The following is a 19,934-nucleotide window of genomic DNA, read 5'->3' as shown; positions in this document are numbered from 1 at the left end:
AAAGATTTGAAGAGGAAGAGGGAAAAAACTAGTTTTGTTGTTATAAATGGAATTAAAATTTCCTTGGAACTCCATATGCTCAAAAACGCTTAACTAGGAATTACCCTGATTGAGTTTACTGGAAAATAAAGTAACCAAGGGCTGTGGTTTCTCCTCAGGAGTGGCAAGTGGGGTCTAAACTAGTACTTTAAGCAGGGAGTCTGGGGGCGCCTGGGTGGCTCAGTTGGTTAAGCGTCCCACTCTTGGACTCAGGTCATGATCCCAGGGTCGTGGGATTGGGCCCCGACCCGCTTTGCGCTGACCATGGAGCTTGCTTAAGATTTTTCTCCCTCTCCCTCCGCTCCTCTCCCCCTCACGCGCTCCCTCTCTCTGTAAATAAGCAGGGAGTGAGCAGGAGGTCAACATTTTTCAAGGAAACTACAAAGCATTCTACTTAGGAGCCCAGGCGCTAGGGGGCAGAGGGGTGGGGCTCAGTCCGTCAGGAACAGGCTCCGGGTTTCCGCTCCGGTAGTGATCTCAAGGTTTGAGAGCTGGAGCCCCGGGGCGGGCTCTGCGCTGACAGTGTGCAGCCAGCTTGCGATTCTCTCCCTGCCTCTCTGCCCTTCCTCTGCTCCCGTGCGCTCTCTCAAAGTAAATCACTAAACTTCAAAAAAATAAAAGGGGGTGCAGGTGCTTGGATTCACCTCGGGCACATATTCAAGCCAAAACTCTTCATTTTACATACACAAAAACCAGACCTCCCCTGTTGCATTTTTCACAGCTCTAGAACAGTTGGGAGATTTCCAGAGAAGCATCCGCACGCTGTGGCGTTACCGGCACGACCAGAACGGCAACGATCAGAAGTGCGCTTGGCTTTTTTTAACATCTTTCAAGTGGATTAAACAGGAACTTCCGGAAAGTGGGCAAGTGTAAGACACACGCTGGAACGTGCACTTCTCGTTCCACAAAAGCCTTCCAGAGAATGCCCCCCAAGGTCACGCGGCCACTGGGCGCCCGGCCGGGCCACAGCCTCCCCGCGCGGTCACGCACCTACCCGCCCTTGCGGAAGCGTAAGCAGGTAGGTCCCGCTCACGCAGCGTAGGTACGCGCCCTAGATGCAGGACCGCGCCCTGCCGCCACAGCGGCACCCCACCCACCCACGTGACGACGCGCCCCGCCGTCTCAGCGGCGCCCCGCACGCCCAGTGTGTTTTCCGTGCCAGCCCCACCCACTCCCGCCTCCTACGGCGCCCGCCCGCCCCCGCGATGAGGTAGCAGCCCGGCCCCGCCCACCCACCGTGAGTCCGAGGCTCGGGTCCAGGGCCTCGCCCGGCCGCCGCGGTGGCGCCCACCTTGCGCGGTGACGCCCACCTCGCGCGGTGACGTTCACGTTGACCCCGCCCACTCCAGCCTCAGGGCTTGCCCGCATGATGACGTCACCCATCAGCCCCCGCCCACCCCGCGTGGTGACCCAGGGCCGCGGCCGGCCACCTCCCCGCCCAAGTTGCGTGCTTGCGTCGTACGCCGCCCGCGGGCGGAAGCGCGGGCGGGCGGTAGCGGCGGCGCGGCCCCCTCAGAGGGGCGCTGGTGCGCGGGCTGAGGAGCTGCGGCGGGGTAGGGACGCGAGCGCTGCGCGATGAGCGGCGCCGGGGACCGCGGCCCCGAGGCGGGCGCTGCCCGGGCCGAGTCCCCGGGCGCGGCGCTGAGCGTGGACGTGGCGGGGCTGCTGGCGCAGCTGGCGCGCAGCTTCGCGCTGCTGCTGCCGGTGTACGCGCTGGGCTACCTGGGCCTGAGCTTCAGCTGGGTGCTGCTGGCGCTCGGGCTGCTCGTGTGGTGCCGGAGGAGCCGCGGCCTCAAGGCGACCCGCCTGTGCCGCGCGCTGGCGCTGCTGGAGGACGAGGAGCGCGCCGTGCGCCTGGGGGTGCGCGCCTGCGACCTGCCGGCCTGGGTGAGTGCCGGCTCCCCGCCCGGGCCGGGGTCGGGTACCCGCCGGGACCCCGGCTCCGCACCGCCCGGGACCACTGGTCCGCCCCGCCGTCGGTTTCCGCGGGCTCCGAGCCTGACCGCCGCCCGGCTCCCCGCCCCCCGGTACCTGTCAGGCGTCCTCGCCACTGTCGCCGCACCCGCCCGGCGGCGTCCCTCCCCAGCCCCCTGTCCCGGTCCGCGCCCCCAGTCCCGCGCGGAGCTGCACGGGCGAAGTGCGTGGCGTGCTTTCCTGAGGTGGCTGCGCCGCGGGAGCCGGGCCCTAACCTCGGCGAGCTCTGGAATGTGCGCTCTGGGCGGCGGCGCCGCGGCCTGGAGCCCGGCGGCTCTCCCGTGCTCCTGGAGAAGTTGGTTTTTCCTGCTCCGGGGAGAGTGTCATTTCTTGATCGTTCCTGGCCCAGGGGAGCTGGAAGGCCCTCCGGAAGATCTGCTGTTGTTGAGATAACTGAAAGTGTGTTTCGTTTTTTTCTCGAGTAACGTCAGACTCGCGTAGGGTGAACTGGATTCCGAAGTGAATTTGGGAGGGGGGGGGTGGGGAATTAGTGCTAAGAGCAGGAGTCATGATATTGATTATCTTATTTTTACGTCCGGCACTTGTCCGCATAATTTATCTCTGCGGCAAGGGAGCTAGTGCAGTGGGTGTCCTCTTCTCGTCACGCCCTGATTCTGTGTCACCCGCGAGTTGCTGTCACAGTCCTGACGGCAGGAAACGGTGCTTGTTTTTAAAGGACGTTCGCGTGAGGCTCGGTGTAACCTGGGCGTGAATATGGCCCGCCGGTGAAATTCAGAAGGGTCACTTTGCTTCAGAGGAGAAAAGGGCTTGGAGAATGAGCGCTGTTTCCAGTCATAAGACACGTGGGGAGTCAGGCATGCAGTGTGTGACCCAGGCCGCCCGGAGCCCGACGGACACTGCCTGGGGATGCCAAACCGAGAACCCCCTAGTCGGGGACCTTTGGGATTGAACGTTCTGTCAATGCTCGGCGACTGTGTGGTCCGATCGTATGTTGGAGAAGCAGAATCACTGCGTTTAGTTGAAGCGAACGGGGAGGGCGAGGGAGGTGTGGCAGAGAAGTCAGTGACCGGGCCTGGAAAGCACTTTGGAAATGCAGGGCTTGTAAGTGGCATCTGTGTGGATGTTACAGCAAGCTAGAGGAGGTCGCAAAGGAGCTCAAACGGAGTAGAGACGGTACCGAGAGGCGGCATGATCCGGGCTGAAATGAACAGGAATGGCTAATATCAAATTTGCCTGTAAAAATCCTTGTGAAATGCACACTAGTTTCACGTAGCAAATGAAAAAATACCATGTTGAAGGACAGGACAAATTCCTTTTTTTTTTTTTTTTTAAACAGAATAAAAGGGTGATTAGCCAGAGATTCTTTTCTTGGGTTTTTCCTTTGTGACTCCAACTGATGAAGCACGATGTTCATCTCATAGAATTTACGTTTTCTCCATAGCTTTTCACTTGTTTATTCCAAATTTGTATTTGTGCACCTCCCCCCCCCCCCCCCCCCCGCCCCCCCCCCCACTTAAACATGCCTGCGCTGCTTAGAAAATTTCTGGATTAACGTAAAATTTCACGGTGATCATATCCAAGAAAAGCATTAGGAGTCTGGGGTTTGAGGGAGATATTTTAATACAATAAATTGTAACACCCCTCCGTTATTGTCGTAATAAAACCAGTGAATCTCACTGTCCGGAAGTGTGCCTGCTTTTCTGCTACAGCTAGGGAGCAGATCAACAAGAAACTTTGTCTAAGGAAAGTCACGATATCTGTATTAGTAATACTTTTACTGTACATACTCTGGTTCTTGGGCTTCTGAACTTTGGAGCGGTATCTTGCTTTGACTAGGATTTATCTGTACGTGTTTTCATGGTGTGTCATTGACAACTATGATTCATAGCCGGGTGGAATCCTAGGAAAACATGAACTAATGTGGTACTCACTTCCTAACCTCACTTGTGGATACATTCACCGACCATTTTTATCTGTAAAGTAACAATTTATACTGGATATGGAAAATGAGATATGACTACTTTGAGTAAAAAAGAAAAAATATATACCGTTTGTAATTAAGGATATGCAAAATGGCTCTCAAGTAACATGTGATAATCCTGTAAGACTTTGGTCCTACAGCTTTTTATATAAGCCATGTTGTTATTCACTCTTTTTTCCCATAAAAAGGGAAAAGTTTGAGTTGATGGATCAAAGACTGGCCTTGTGTCATGGTGGTGTGTGTCTACCCTGTGTTAGTTGGGTCCTGTAAAATGAGACCACAGGTAAAGAATATTCTTGAAGAGATTTTATAGAGTTGAATAAAGACAGTTTTCCACTGCTATTTGTATTTATTTGAAATAGTAGAACTTGGTAGGGTGAAGTCTGCCCCTTTCCTGCTTTTACAGTAAGCTGCCAGTACATGCTGATTGTATGGCTGCAAATAGAAAGCCTGGGGGGCTCAGTCATCTCAGCGTCCAACTTCTGCTCAGGTCATGATCTCACAGTTCCTGAGTTCAAGCCCCACATTGGGCGGACTGATGTCAGTGCAGAGCCTAGAGCCTTCTTCGGATTCTGTGTGCTCTCTCTGCTCCTGGCCCATTCTCATTTTGTTGTGTGTCTGTGTGTGTGTGAAAAGTAAATAAGCATTAAAAAAAAGAGAGAGAGAGACCCAAATCTATCATATACAGTACTACTTAACTCTTTTGATACTTGGTCTTTTATTACTTTCATACTTTGGTACTTGAGATTTAAAGCACTGGGCTTCCTTGTTAGGCTTTTTGGGGGAGAGCTGTCGTGTCAGCTTCCCATAGTTCTGGGAAGTCCAGAGTTGATCTCTAGCCAGAGCTGAATACATACAGGCCAAGGATCAAATGAACAAGAGAAAAGAAGACACTTTGGTCTCATGTGAAGGAACGGCAAGTATTTGTTTTTATTCTCAGTGTTAATCCTTGACTTTAATAAAATTTGGTGAAGATTTGTAACAAAATAGTCCATGTAGCTAATTCAGGAACAACAGTTGAGCTATTTTAAACTGTGGTTGCAACTTTAGCACTTAGATCCTAGAGTGATGATGTGCTTTGAAAAGATGTTAGAGCCCTCCTGATGGCTGTGATGGGGATGCGATGCTGCTTTGGGTTTTTTAATTTATACTGGCACTGCTGTTCACAGAGGAGGACTGTGCACACTGCTTTGCTCTGAGTATGTGGACTAAATGCTTCATCAAGTGGGAACAGAATGCCCCAAGTGTGGCACACATAAAGCAATAATATCTCTTTAGTTGAAACTGAATAATGGATTTAAATTTAAGGTATATGCATTCATCAACTTGTATGCTCTGGTTTTAATAATACTTCTGTTTTAGACTAATATTAGTTTCACTTTACATTGTGAAACTACATTTACATTTACATTTGTTCCTAGGACTGAACTAGGAATAAATATAGGAATTAGAAATATATGGAGTATATTAACATTGTGTTAAGTATGTTTATAAAATACAGATCTCCTGCAAAGAACCAGTTTTGAAAAACTATAGTGTTCTTGTTAGGCCTAGTGAACCTGTCTTTTCTGGAGGTTTTCATGATCTCTACATTGGTCACAACATTTAACTTTGAATAATATCACAGACATTGTGAATATGCTAAAAACCATTGAATTGTACACTTTGAATATTTTTATTTTTGAGAGAGTGCAAGCGAGAGAGGAGGACAGAGGATCCTAATCTGCTCCACAGTGACAGCAGCGAGCCCAATTTGGGGCTCTAACCCACAACTGTGAGATCACCACCTGAACCACCTAGGCACCCCCGAATTGTATACTTTAAATGAGCAAATGGTATTGATGCGGTTTTAGAGTGGTGGGGAAAGGTGTCTGGAGCTGACGGCCAAGAAAGAATTCTTGAAATGTCTTTGGTGCAAAAGGTGGAGTTTTTTTTGGGGGGGGGGTTGTTTTTGTTTTTTTAAAACACAGGGACAGGACCTGTGGGCAGAAAGAGCTTCACTGGGGTTATGAAGAGTGACTAAGTATATACCATCAGGTTGGGAGGGGGTTAGGGATAGTCTCTGAGGTATTTTGGAAACAGGTTTTCAGGACCTTGAGGGGCTAGCTGCTGTTAGGAAAAGGTCATTTATTACTGTTAGTAAAAACTCAGTCTTGAAACCCTTCAGATGTACATCATTGGGCCATATGAGCTTGGAGGCTGATTGCCAACATGTTTCTTGGGGGGGTGGGGAAGGTGGTGATAAAAGAGGTTTCCAAAGGAATTTTTCTATGTTAGAGTAGGCTTACAGGATCCTGGGGAGTCCGTTAAGATAACCTTTTGCCCTTAGCGAAGTGTCATCATTGAATTCCTAAAGGAATGTCACTCTACCTGTTTCAAGGACTTGTCAATGGGCTGTAGTCAGTAAGGAAATTTAATTTTTCTTTTGCCTTTGTTTCCTGTATCAGCGTGGTGTGTGCATTATATCTCAGTAGTGCTATTAAAGAGTATCAGGGGCACCTGGGTGGCTCAGTCTGTTAAGCATCTGACTCTTGATTTCTACTCATGTCATGATCCCAGGGTTGTGGGATCCCCGAGTCAGGCTGTGTGCTGAGTGTGGAGTCTGCTTAAGATTCTCCCTTTGTCCCTCCCCTGCTCTCTCTTGTACACACACTGCCTCTCTCTAAAGTAAAAAAAAAAAAAAAAATAGGGGTGTCTGCATGGCTCAGTCGGTTGAGTGTCTGACTTCAGCTCAGGTCATGATCTCACAGTTTGTGGGTTCAAGCCTCTATCTAAATAATTTAGATTTTTCACGCTGCTGGCGGTATAGAGCCTGTGAGGTTCTCTCTCTCCCTCTGCCACGCTCCCCTGTTCACATACTCTTTCAAAAAAATAAACTTTTAAAAATAAGTGAAAAAGAAAATTAGTTACAATACAGAGTAAGCCATACATACGTCCTTGCTTGTGGAATTCCGACTAAAAACTGTGTTGTGACTCTTTTTTACATTTTATTCAGTTTTTTTAATTCCACTCTAGTTAACACAGTGTTACATCAGTTTCAGGTGTGCAATATAGTGTAAAACTGTTGCAGCTGTAAAAATTATTGTTCCAACTTAAATTTGGAGGCATTTTTAGAGAATATTTGATGAACAGTGTGGGCTTAAGAATGATAACTAGGGAGGTAAATGTTCTTACCTTGACCCTAATGTTACTGTAAACGTTGGTACCAGAGTGTCTAAATAAATTCTGATTGAATGACATAAAAGTCATCTTTCAAAGATATAAATAGCTTAAATGTGTGGTTTTCTGTTATTCTAAACTCCTTTGATTCAATATATTGATACATACTTATGTATGTTTAAGACTTTTAGGGTATAGAATGGTTTGTTGTATATTAGATTCATTTTATCATAGCATGATTTTAGAATGTATTTTTTTTGTGGTCTTTTGCGTTTTATTATGTTTTGCTAAATCATTACCTTTTTTAGATCCATGACACAGTGCTGCCTCAGGTGAATTTCCTTTTATCCATTTAAAGATCTGGGGGCACCTGGGTGGCTCAGTCGGTTGGGTATCTGACTTTGGCTCAGGTCATGATCTCACAGTTCGTGAGTTGGAGCCCCGCATCGGGCCATGCTGACAGCTCAGAGCCTGAAGCCTGCTTCGGATTCTGTCTCCCTCTCTCTCTCTGCCCCTTCCACACTCACACTCTGTCTCTATCTCAAAAATAAATCAATAAAGTTAAAAAAAATTTTTTTTAAAGATCTGGGGACCTATTATATGCAGAAATATAAGAGGTCATCTTGCCTTTATGTGTGTGCTATCTTTTGGGTAGATAGGAGGCAGGATGTGATGGCCCCAGTGCCATGCTTAGTGGTGCATATAGACATGCGTATAGACATATTTATGGACATTTAAGAATAGAAGGGCATGGCATTATATTCTGTGGGAATAGCAAGATAACAGCGCCCAAGTGGGAAATCAGGCATATCCTGTGGTGGGAACATCAGAGCCCACCTGGACTGTCCCGTCTGGAGGGAGCTGTGTGGGAAGGTGATGAAAGGCAGTAGAGGCTCATCAGTTGCTATGGGTTCAGGGGTGAGGAGTAGATGTGCTCCAGCCGGGGTCCCCCGTTTTCAGGGCAGATCTCCCAGTTCACAGGGAGCCTGTGCTAGGCATAGACATAAATACTGCTCTTGAGACTCAGAGTGTTTTGGCATTGGAGGAAGGGGAGATAGTGATGTATTCAGAATTAAGCTTGTGAAATCAGAAAATGGAAGCTCTTGTGCAGTGGAGTGGAATTCTCTTCTTGCTTCAGCTGCCAGAAAAACAAGCCAAGATTATTGTTGGGTTGTTGAGCACTTTACCTGGAGGGAGCTGGAAGTGCAGCCCACCTTCCTTGAATAGACCATTCTCTCTAACGGTCTTATTGTGCTTAAGTAATGAGTCACCTTGTGTTCTTTTGGATTGGGTGGGGCACAGTTCTTACATAAACAGTATCAGTGGTTTCTTTTGTGTGCCATCACTTTTCCATTAAACATGTTTTCTTTGTGAGTTTTCTTGTGCTGTTTCTCCCTGTCACTGACCTTTTTCATTTATTTTTCTTGCATTAAAAAAGTCCTATTTTTTTAAGGAAACCCATTTATTTTTGTGAATTTTTCCTAGAGATTACATTTTAAGGAAGTAGCTTGATTTATGCCTGGGGATTAGAAACGAGCCTGTATGGATTCATTTATTAACTTCAACCAACATTTATGTTCCAGGGCTCCTGCTAAGGTGCTAGAAACAAACGTGAGTAAGACAGGCCTTAGAAACTCAAGAATATACCCACTGGTAAGAATACAGGTGTATATGTGATCCTAGTTTTAGTCATAGTATACATTTGTAGTTTTTTTTTTTTTAAGTGAAAGTAATAGGTACTCGTTTCCTTAATCCAGGAAAAAAATATTAAAAATATCATTCATAATTCCAAATCACCCATAATAGTAGTTGATGGAAAATTACAACCTTGAATGGGATTGTTATTGCAAATTTTTCTCTTTATGATGAGCCATACTAAAAATCATTTGTTCAGGAAAATGTGGTTTAGGATTTAAGTTTTCTTGACTCTTAAGTTTGTATGGAAAAAGGAAAGGCAGACCTTTCTCAGGTCTTTCTGTTGGTGGGGTGTTATGTTCATTTTTTAAAAAAATTACACCATTTAGAACATTTTGTACATTTACTAAGGTAACATCTAGAGTCTTTAATAAAATCAAAGATTTGATTGATGAAGACTGAAACTTTATTTAGGGTTTGTTGATCTAGCTATGCTTGTACTTCCAATTTTATGCTCTGCTGTCTTTGCCTGCTTTGCAAAAGGCAGTTTTATGATCACTCAGGGTGGACACCTCTGCAACCCACAGTTCAGCACCTGATGGATTACAGCAGGGTGTGCAGACCAGAGTGTCTGAGCAAAGTAACAGCACACATGTTGAGTGCACTCTGTGTGTCAGGAGCAGTGCTGTCCTGGTGACTACATGTGGGAATTGGTGACAGCCACGCAAATGGCAAGTGTGGAAATACTAATCTGACAGTTCACACTGTGTTTTCCTTTTTATTATTTGCAAAACCGTCATTGTAGTTGAACTCAAAGTTCTTTTTGTTTGCTCAATCACTAAGTGAAGTTCCTCTTACCTATTTTTTTTTTAAGTTTATTTATTTTGGGGGAGATATGGAGAGAATGTAAGCAGGGGAGGGGCAGAGAGAGGGAAAGAGAGAATCGCAAGCAGGCTGCACACTCAGCACAGAGCCTGACGTGGAGCTAGAACCCACGGATTGTGAGATCATGACCTGAGCAGAAATCAAGACTTGGGACACTCAGCCGACTGAGCCACCCAGGTGCCTCTCTTACCCATTTTTAATGAATACACAATTATGTTTTTCTTTGTTTCTCATAAACATATAATCTTTCTAATAGAAGAAGGCATCCTCACTGTAGAACATTTCAAGCTTTGGAGAAGAGTAAGGAGGAAAAAGTCACCTGCATCCTGCAAACTAGTGAGGACCGTTACTAACTTCTTGATGATTTTCTGAATCTCTGATGTATATGGATATACATGTATGTGTTGTATCCTCCTTCATTGAGCATTACATTATGGACATCATGTCATTATTCGAAATACGTCTTTGGTTATTGCAATATTACCTATTTTACGGGGATGCTGTGTTTTATTTAGATGGTATTTGATAAATTCTGGATTCAAGATTGTTAGATATTACATGCTGAGAAAATAAAACTAGAATTTGAGATGTATTTAATATTCTGCTCTTTTCAGGTTCTGAAACATTATTTGCTTGAGCTATTTACCAGATATGTTCCAGAATATGAACTGTTTTTGAACTCATGAGAGTAGCATGATAATTTTATAGACAAAAGTCTGATTTTGGAGGGCAGTGTTTATTTTTGAATGATGTTGATGTTCAGATGCACAGTTGATTCATCCAGATCCCCTCTTATGTGAATAACCTTCAGAAAAAAAGCATTCTCCGGACATGGGGGGGGGGTGGTCTCAGCTTCACTAGCTTTTCTTTCTCTGTGCTGTGTTGGGATAGTAAAGTTTGTTAACAGGAGGAATATTTTAAACTGGATTAGTGTGGTTTCACGTAGTACAGTGTCATGATGGCTCCTTGGAGATTGCTGAGACTTGCTGGATTGTCATTGACGTTGTGTCTTTAGCCATGTGACCAGTGTTAGTCTGGCAGCCCTCGGTCACTGACTGGTGTGTGCCACTGGCAGATGAATGGGCTGCCTTCATGGCACCGGTCTCCCTTGTGATGGCATTGTGGCTTAGGTGCACACTGGAGTAGCAGGCTCTGGACCTGGTAGCTCTGGGTTCCCGTCTGAGTCCAGTCCCCTCCCGACTCTGTGCACTTGGGGAAGTCAGTCACACCTTTTAGAACCTTAGTTTCCTCATCATTAGATACACATTGAAATGAGCCATGAAACAAAAACCCATGATGTGGTTATGAGGCTGGAATGAGGAAAGACCGAGGGCCATGCTGGCCCTGGCAGGGCAGTGGCGGCCAGCGGTGCCTTTGCCCTTGAGTTAGTGATCTGAGTGATTGATGCTCCCTTTTAGAAGCCCTGGTGTTGCTGCCAGTTTCCTGCTGCCGGGCCACTTACCCACCTTACCACCTTCTCCCCCACGTCAGCTAGAAGAGGGCAGAGGGGACCTGGAGTTTCTCTTTGTTTCTGTTTCACTGCGGTTTGTTGGTTTTGTTGCTAGGAGTTTATCTACCTTAATGTTTTGTTATTATTCAAGGTCAGAAGTGCTACTTATAATTTCTGTCTTCTGTATATCCCTAAAATGGTAGCCCAGGAACCTACGTTATTAACCCTCATCCTTGCTGCTGCTTCCTTAAGTACTATCCTGAGGACAAGGTTAATCTTCCCTCCTTCCGCAGCTGCCCTGATGCAGCGTATACTGTTTCCATTCTGAAGTGTCATCTTGGAATCTCTGTTCATTCTAGCACTCCTCTCCTTCCTCTGGTGAAACCGTGCTGCTTGGTGACCAAAGTGGGGATTCGAAAATGCACTCCTGTTCTGGGTCAGGAGTGACCCAGAATTATTAATTTAGTTTATTAATTAAACTAAATTAATAGTTTAACCTGTATTATCTGTGGCGTTGTTTCCTTCTGTTTGCATCTCGGGGGTGATGTTTTAGGTTTCCCAAAATAAGGTAGAACTGTACAAGATAAATCCAGTGATGTGACAAGAGAATGTCCAACTTGCTTCATCCCATAAATGCTGCACTGGAGTATGTGGTATACTGGTTTGCATTTATGCTGCTCATATTCTGAGATACCAGCATCAAATTGCTAAAATTATTGATCAGAGTAATACTCTTATCTTCTGTTTTCTTCCTGAACTTTACTTACGTATTTGTTAAAGCATTTAATTAAATCTGCTTTGTGGTGTGCATAGGTGTGTGTAGCATAGGACTTGGAAGACAAGGCTTTTTATATTCCACTATAGCGTCTTGCAGAATGCATTTCTATACAGTTTACTCAGTAAATCTAGTGAATTTTTGGAACAGTGAACTACCAATTGCTTGTCTTCTTAGGACTTTCTACACTCAGCTTGTAAATTGTTACATAATGCCCATGTTGCCATTGTAAATATTTGAAGTGAATTGCCTACTGAGTTTGTTAATGTATTTCATTTGTGCTATAAATATTTAAATGCCCAGCAGTGAGTACATAAGATCTGCTAACAATTTCTAAGTAACTACCTGAGTACTGGGTTTTTATTTTTCTTTGTTATTATTTTTTAATGTTTATTTATTTTTTGAGAGAGACAGAGTGCTAGCCGGCAAGGGGCAGAGAGTGAGACACAGAATCTGAAGCAGGCTCCAGGCTCTGAGCTGTCAGCACGGAGCCAGATGCGGGGCTTGAACCCACAAACTGCCAAGATCATGACCTGAGCCGAAGTTGGACGCTTAACCGACTGAGCCACTCAGGTACCCCTGAGTACTGGGTTTTTAAAAGGAAAAGCCCAAATGTAATCCAAACCGTAAAGGACAATATAATTTCTAGTTATTTTTTCATGTATATAAAGATCATGAAATCTATCCAGTACTTAATACAAAGTGTTGATTTTATGTAATAGCTTGAGTCAGCTTGCTGTTTCACATTGGGGGAAATAAAGGAGTGAATCTTGCTATGCATATGAAGTAGTTTAAAAGGAATCACCTATAGATAGTAATTTCATAGTGAACAGAGCAGGAGGGAAAGGGTTACAGCCCATCTTTGCTTGCCGCCTGCACTGGCATCACGATAACAAATAACTGCAGACTTGGTGGTTTAAAACAACACAAATTTATCTTCCACAAGCCTGGAAGCCACAAGTCCCTATGGGCTGAGACGAAGGGTCAGCAGGGCTGTGCTCCTGAGCTCCTGGCCCCCTCTCTGCCTTCAAAGCCAGCAGCTGTTTCCATCATCACATTGCCTTCTGGAAGGATGCTATGATTGCGTTAGGGCCCACCTGGATTATCTAGGCTACTGTCCCGGATTTAGGATCCCTAATTTGTCACATCTGAAAGTCCTTTTTTTGCCACATAAGGCAACGTTCACAGGTTCTAGGGATTGCGTCATATATATCTTTGCGGGGCGGGGGGGGGGGGCCGCGACATTACTGAGCTGACAACACTACCTATGTCCGGATACTTGGGAGCCAGGATATTAGTGTGGCATATTTGTTACAGTTACTGAAACTGTTGATTCATTTACCTAAAATCCATACTTTACATTAGGAGTCACTGCCCGAAAAACTCCTGTACCTTAAAAATCCCTCTGTTTTTCCCTCCCTCTCCCAAACCCCCAGGTGGTTACTGGTCTTTTTATTGTTGTTTTGCTTTCTCCAGAATGCCAGATGGTTGGGATTATATTGTATGTGGCCTTTTTAGATTGGCCTCTTTCACTTTAGTAATATGTATCTAAGGTTCCTCCTTGTTTTTCCTGGCTTGATAATTCCTATCTTTATTTTGATTGCAATAAAATTCAAATAACAAAATTAACTTTTAAAAAATGTATAATTCGGTGTCATTTAGTTCCTTCACAGTGTTGTGCACCTATCACTTCTGTCTGATCCCAAAACATTTACATCACTGTCCCCCCACCTGTGCAGCCACTGCTTCTGTCTCTGATTTCCCTGTTCTGAATATTTCCTAAAAATGGAATACTACAATATGTGACTTTTTGTGTCTGGCTTATTTCACTTAGCATAATATTTTAAAGATTCTACCCTGCAGTGTGTGTCATTTCTTTCTATGGGGAATAATATTCCATTATATGGACCTACCACAATTTGTTTATCTGTTCGTTTATCATCCTATCCATTGATGAACGTTGGGGTTTTTTCTGTCTCTTGGCTATTGCGAATGGCACTGTGAACATTTCTGTACAAACTTTTATTTGAATACCTGTTTTCAGTTTGCAGGGGGAGGGTGTGTACCAAGAAGTGCAATTGCTGGGCTCATGTTTTTGAGAAACTGCCGAACGATTCTACAATAATGGGAACATTTTACATTGTCACCAACAGGGCGGAGAAGTTCCAGTTCCTCTTACATACCTGCCAACACTTGTGTTTTTGTTTTTAATCTTTATTCAGCTTTTAACCGTCACCAGTGGGCACTAACAAAATATTTTTTTCTTTTAAGTAATCTCCATGCCCAACATGGGGCTCGAACTCAAGACTCCCAAGATAAGATTCACATACTCCGCTGACTGAGCCAGCTAGGCGCCCCACAAACACTTGATACTTTTTGATTATAGCCGTCCTGGTAGATGTGAAGTGTCTCATTGTGGGTTGGTTTGCAATTCCACGATAACTAACTTCCCAACTCCACATTTAGTGAGTTTTCTTAGCCTGAAATTGGCCGTTTGGAAATATTTACATCCCAAAGTTGGCAATCTCAGAACTGGTTGTAAATGTGTACAGTATATCCCAGCTCTGAATGCTGTTCCTGTCCTCCAGAGAGGGTTCCCCCTACCCTCTAAGTTAGGGCAGTGTGGGAACAGATCAGCTTAATCTAACAAGGTTCTGGGTTAGCCCGAGGGCAAGTTGCGGACCGCTCTCATCTAGTCTGCTCTCATCCGCTTTCAGGCTTAGCCCCGAAGACACGCAGTGTTGACTGAGTCCCTCTTCAGTCACCCTCAGAGTCCCGGTTTTGCTTCCTCAGTATGAGGAGCCTGCCAAGCTCTTTTGCCTGCTAGAGGCTAGCTTCTTGCCCTGAGTAGCTTAAGAGTTTGGCAGCTACCTCACGGGTGAAACTGTCAGATAAGCTCACTTCCCCCTCCTGAGGATCTCAGATCCTGGAGTCTGTTGCTCAGCCGACCCAGCTCTCCCAATTCTTGTCTCTCTGGTCTTGTGGTGTTTGCGTTAACTCTGTGGCTTCTCTGCTCCTCAGCCCCTTTCTCAACCTCTTGTACCACATCCCTGCGGGGGAAGACAGTCTCAGAAGGTCGGCTCCCCACCGTAGTGCCTTCTACCCTGCATGTTAGCCCCTCTGGGCCTTCATGCCTTGGCAGATTTACAGTATCTTCTGGCACGTATATGCGTGTGTGAGTGTGAGCACGTGTGCATGAGCGTGTTTCTAATTGTTCTCAGCAGAATCGGTCTGCTGCAAGGTACTCCTCAGCTTTAAGCTAACGTTATTTATAAGGAAAACTAGATTTGTGAACTCCTCATATATTGATTGCCCTATAAAATTTCAAAGGAAAATATTTTCTGTTGTTGAGTGTGATTTGGAAGGGGGGGATGGGAAAATAGATTCGGCAGAAAGGGATTAGGTGTCACGTTTTGTTTGTTTAACTTTATTTCAAAATGTATCCTTAGGTAAATATTTTAAATGTATATGGGTTTCTCCCCCAAGTTTTTATTTAAATGCCTGTTAATTAACATACAGTGTAATATTAGTATGTGAGGTGTGGAATTCAGTGGTTCAACACTTTTCGTACAACGCTCAGTGCACATCACAACCCGTACCTCCTTAATCCCCGTCTCTCTTTGGTAACCATCAATTTGTTCTCTGGAGTTAAGGGTCTGTTACTTGGTTTTCCTCTCTCTTTTCCCCCCTACGTGTATTTGTTTTGTTTCTTAAATTCCACATATGAATGAAATTATATGGTATTTGTCTTTCTCTGACTGACTTATTTCACCTAGCATAGTACCGTATAGCGTATGTAACAATTCACGTTGTAAACGGCAAGATTCCATTCTTTTTTTAATGGCTTAGTATTCCATTGTGTATATGTGTGCATATATTATAAATATATACCTCGTACTCTATATGTAATATATGCATGTATATACCACATCTGTATCCATGCATTAGTCAGTGGACATTTGGGCTTTTTCAGTAATTTGGCCATTGCTGCTAGTGCTGCTGAAAACATCGGGGTGTGTGTATCTCTTCGAATCAGTATTTTGTGTCCTTTGGGTAAATACCCAGTAATGCTCTTGCTGGGTCGTAGGTAGTTCTATTTTTAACTTTTTGAGGAACCTCCATACTGTTTCCCAGAGTGGCTGCACCAGTTTGCATTCCCACCATCACTGCAAAAGGGTTCCCTTTTCTGCACACCCTCACCAACACCTGTTGTTTCTTGTGTTGTTAATTTTAGCCATTCTGACAGGGGTGAGGTGGTATCTCATTGTGGGTTTGGTTTGTATTTCCCTGATGGTGAGTGATGTTGAACATCTTTTCGTGGTTCTTTTGGTCATCTATATGTTTTCTCTGGAAAAATATGTATTCATGTCTTCTGCCCATTTTTTAAATTAATTATTTGTTTTTGGGGGTGTTGAGTTTTGTAAGTTATTTGAATATTTTGGATACTAAATGACACTTTTTAAATTTTTATTTTAAGTAGTCTCCATGACCAACGTGGGGTTTGAACTCATGACCCTGAGGTCAGGAGTCGCATGCTCTGCTGACTGAGCCAGCCAGGTGCCCCAACATGGAACCTTTTTAAATGAAAATCCTGTTACTATTAGCGCCTAGCTGGCTAAATTACAAATGAGGCCATTTGTAAAATTTTAAGCAGTAGAGCTTGACGTAAACCGCTCTAGAAAAATTCTAGTTTGGGCTTCACTTACTTCACCTATGAAATGGCATCTGGCAATTCAGTGACTTGGGAAGTACCTGATAAATGTGACCATTTAGTGAATTTATGTTTTTATGAGTCATGAACACTCTTTCATTTGTTTTACGTTTTATAGCTTCAGGAGAAGAACAGGCTGGAGACACTGGGGATTTTAATTATAAGTAGAGGAGAAAAATGGATTTTAAAACTTTCACGAGAGCCTCATTTTTGTGTAGGGAAGGGTGGGGAGTCTGGCTGCCCCACAGAACAGTGTGGGGGCGCTGCTTCAGGGGGGCTTGCCTGGTGCTGCTCTGGGTGTGGAGTCGGAGTCAGAGGCCGGTCCTCTGTGGACCCCAGCTCTGTGGCCGCTGACCGGCACCAACTGGATGGGGCTCAGATCCTTCACCTGCAAAGTGGTGAGGGAGTACAGTGATTGATCGGCCAGGTCCCTGCAAATAATTCCCTTAAAAATGAAAAATGAATCAGGACCAGGGGATGGGAGTAAAAGAGTGAGGGCCTGGAGGGGTGAAGAGGGGAGGATCTGAAGGGGTGAAGGGGTGAGGGAGAGAATTTGCGAGGGACTGGAGGGGTGAGGCAGTGAGGGACTGGAGGACTGAAGAGGTGAGGGAGTGAAAGGGTGAAGGAGTGATGGGGTGAGGGAGTGGAAGAATGGGGTTTTCTGGGGAGATACAAGCATTGGTTAAATATGCAGCATATCCTCTAGTAAAAATTCATGTATCTTTATGGCCTCACCAAATATTTCAGTTCTGACATATATACAAGTTTTTATTTTTTTTTTTTAATTTTTTTTTCAACGTTTTTTATTTATTTTTGGGACAGAGAGAGACAGAGCATGAACGGGGGAGGGGCAGAGAGAGAGGGAGACACAGAATCGGAAACAGGCTCCGAGCCATCAGCCCAGAGCCCGACGCGGGGCTCGAACTCACGGACCGCGAGATCGTGACCTGGCTGAAGTCGGACGCTTAACCGACTGCGCCACCCAGGCGCCCCATATACAAGTTTTTAAATACAGAAATAATTTGGTCCCCATAATGGCATGCCCCTGTATGTTCCTTCTTCACCAGCAATTGGGGCAGGTGCCCTTTAGGGCCAGTAGACCACTAACGTGTCCTTGTTTGTTGGTTAATCCACCAACACGGAGCTCTCAGGCTACTGATTTATCTCTGGGCCTCTGGGGTTACTTACTTGGTTTTGATATTATTTTGGGAAATATCTGAGTAAAATAAATGAAGTATGGTAGCACAGTATGTATTTTAGGGAATGGTATGTTTGTTTCTCTTTTGTAACAGCTATATTTGGGATACGGTTCATATGCCACGCAATTCAGCCACTTAAAATGTACACTTCATTGCTTTTCAGTATAGCACAGTATTATAGAACCGTCACCAGTGTCTAGTTTTAGAATGACTTTGTCCTCTCTTCAACTCCATACCCATCCCTCCACATCTCTCCCACGAGCCCTAGGCAACCACTGATCCGGTTTTTTCCTCTATGGACTTGGCTGCTCTGGACAGCCCATGTAAATAGAGTCAGGTAGTGTGTGGTTTTTGCGACTTTGACGACCTGTGTTATAGAGAGGTGGTACATAGATGATAGAAAATGAGAGAGGTGATGGGTGATTGATAGATAAATGGTAGAAACCATATCCACTTCCTGGTTTTGAGGGTGCACTATAGTTGTTTAGAATACGCCCATTGGGGAAACTGGGTGAAGTGCACACAGGGCCTTTTGGCGCTTTTTACAACGTCTGTAATATTCCAAAAGGAGAAGTTCTTGAAGGTGATCTTAGGATCTAGTTATTGTTTCTGTATATAGTTACACATATATAGTGCATGAACAAGTGATCTAATTATCATTTCTGTACGTAGTGATGCACATATAGTGAATAAACTAGTGGGTTTTCTAGGGAGAATTGGGGAGAGTCCAGGATATGATCACGAGATGGGAAAAGGGGTGCCTGGGTGGCTCAGTTAGGCATCTGACTCCTGATTTCAGCTCAGCTCATGAGGTCACGGTTTCTGAGTTTGAGCCCTGTATCAGGCTGTGTGCTGGGCGTGGAGACTGCTTAAGATTCTCTCTCTTACTCTTCCTGTTATCCTTCCCGACTTGGCATGCACAGATGTGCACTTTCTCTTGAAAGAAAGGAAGGAGGGAAGGAAGGAAGGAAGGGGAAGAAGGAAGGAAGGAAAGGAAGGAAGGAAGGAAGAAAAGAAAGAAAGAAAAAAAGAAAGAAAGAAAGAAAGAAAGAAAGAAAGAAAGAACAAAAACGTTTGTAATTTTTTCCCTGAGATTCCCTGTCATTAAGCCTCTTGTACGGAAAAGAAAGAACAATAGAGTAAGTAAGCCATGATATTTCTCCCTGGGATATCACTGTAACACCAAATTGGAGGCGTGTGTGTGGGGAGGTGGTGTTGGGGTTTTTTAGGTATTTCTGTATTGCACGATCACAGTTAATGACAAACAGGCATGTATCAGGATCTTGGTTTCAAACATGTAGTAAAAATAAATTGTTATATTTAGGAAACAAACCCTAATGTTTCCAAGTGCCTGATTACTGTTCTCCATTGCATACTAATAAAGGAGTAAAGAGAGAAAATGGGTAGATTTGGGGTATGTGACTTCATTCTCATAACTCTTCAAATATATACTGTCTGTGTGAGAGAATAAAATTAAGCTCTTAGAAATATATAAACCTGTTTCTTGAAAATGAAAAATTTATAGTAAATTTTCAAACATGAAGTGACTTCTGAGTTTGTGTAGATGTTTGGTGTTCCTGTCAGTTCCGTACTTAAGGGAGACTGTGACTTCACAGACTCCTATAGTTTCTTATTATTGTTGGTTTTTTTTTTCTTTTTATTTGAGAGAGAGAGAGAGAGAGAGAGAGAGAGAGAGAGAGAGAGAGAATGATCAGGGGAGGAGCAGAGAGAGAGAGGGAAACACAGAATCTGAAGCAGGCTCCAGGCTCTGAGCTGTCAGCACAGAGCTGGATGCCGGGCTCAAATTCATGAACCGTGAGATCATGACCTGAGCTGAAGTCAGATGCTTAACTGACTGAGCCACCAGGTGCCCCCTTTTTTTCTTTAATAGTAGAACAAAGCTGGGTTGATTCCACTTGGTATATAGAACATGTGCAATTAATTCAGTGCTACAATTACATATCTATCTTCTGGTCCATTTCAGTCAAAACATAAGCAGATAAATTTGAATAGTAGCATTTGATGTGAATTTAAAACCAAAAGCAACCAGATTGTCTTAAATGTTTAGTGAAGGAGATGAGAAGACATGTTTCCTATTCTTGGACTCATTTTAATTTGCAAAATTGATGTAATTTATGCCAGAACCTCAAGTCTGAATCAAGATT

At 44.5% G+C, this 19,934-nt stretch overlaps 1 protein-coding gene across 4 annotated transcripts in view; it reads left to right on the top strand.

Moving 5' to 3' along the window:
• The first annotated feature begins 1,533 nt into the window (after positions 1–1,533).
• The window catches only part of ESYT2 (extended synaptotagmin 2), an 84,076-nt gene continuing 65,675 nt past the window's right edge, over positions 1,534–19,934 (top strand). Inside the window, exon 1 of one of the 4 annotated variants that reach the window (XM_040464466.1) lies at positions 1,534–1,926. In XM_040464466.1, the coding sequence (XP_040320400.1) occupies positions 1,615–1,926 (312 nt within the window). In that variant the 5' untranslated portion in view covers positions 1,534–1,614. The remainder of the gene's footprint in view (positions 1,927–19,934) is intronic. The other 3 variants (XM_040464467.1, XM_040464468.1, XM_040464469.1) reach the window with 3 other exon arrangements.

This window comes from Herpailurus yagouaroundi, unplaced genomic scaffold (genome assembly GCF_014898765.1).
Source record: "Herpailurus yagouaroundi ecotype Mexico unplaced genomic scaffold, PumYag 483, whole genome shotgun sequence".
NCBI classification, from domain to species: Eukaryota; Metazoa; Chordata; class Mammalia; order Carnivora; family Felidae; genus Herpailurus; species Herpailurus yagouaroundi.
Note: the sequence above shows the minus strand (reverse complement) of the source record. Positions and strands in the feature narration are given on the sequence as shown.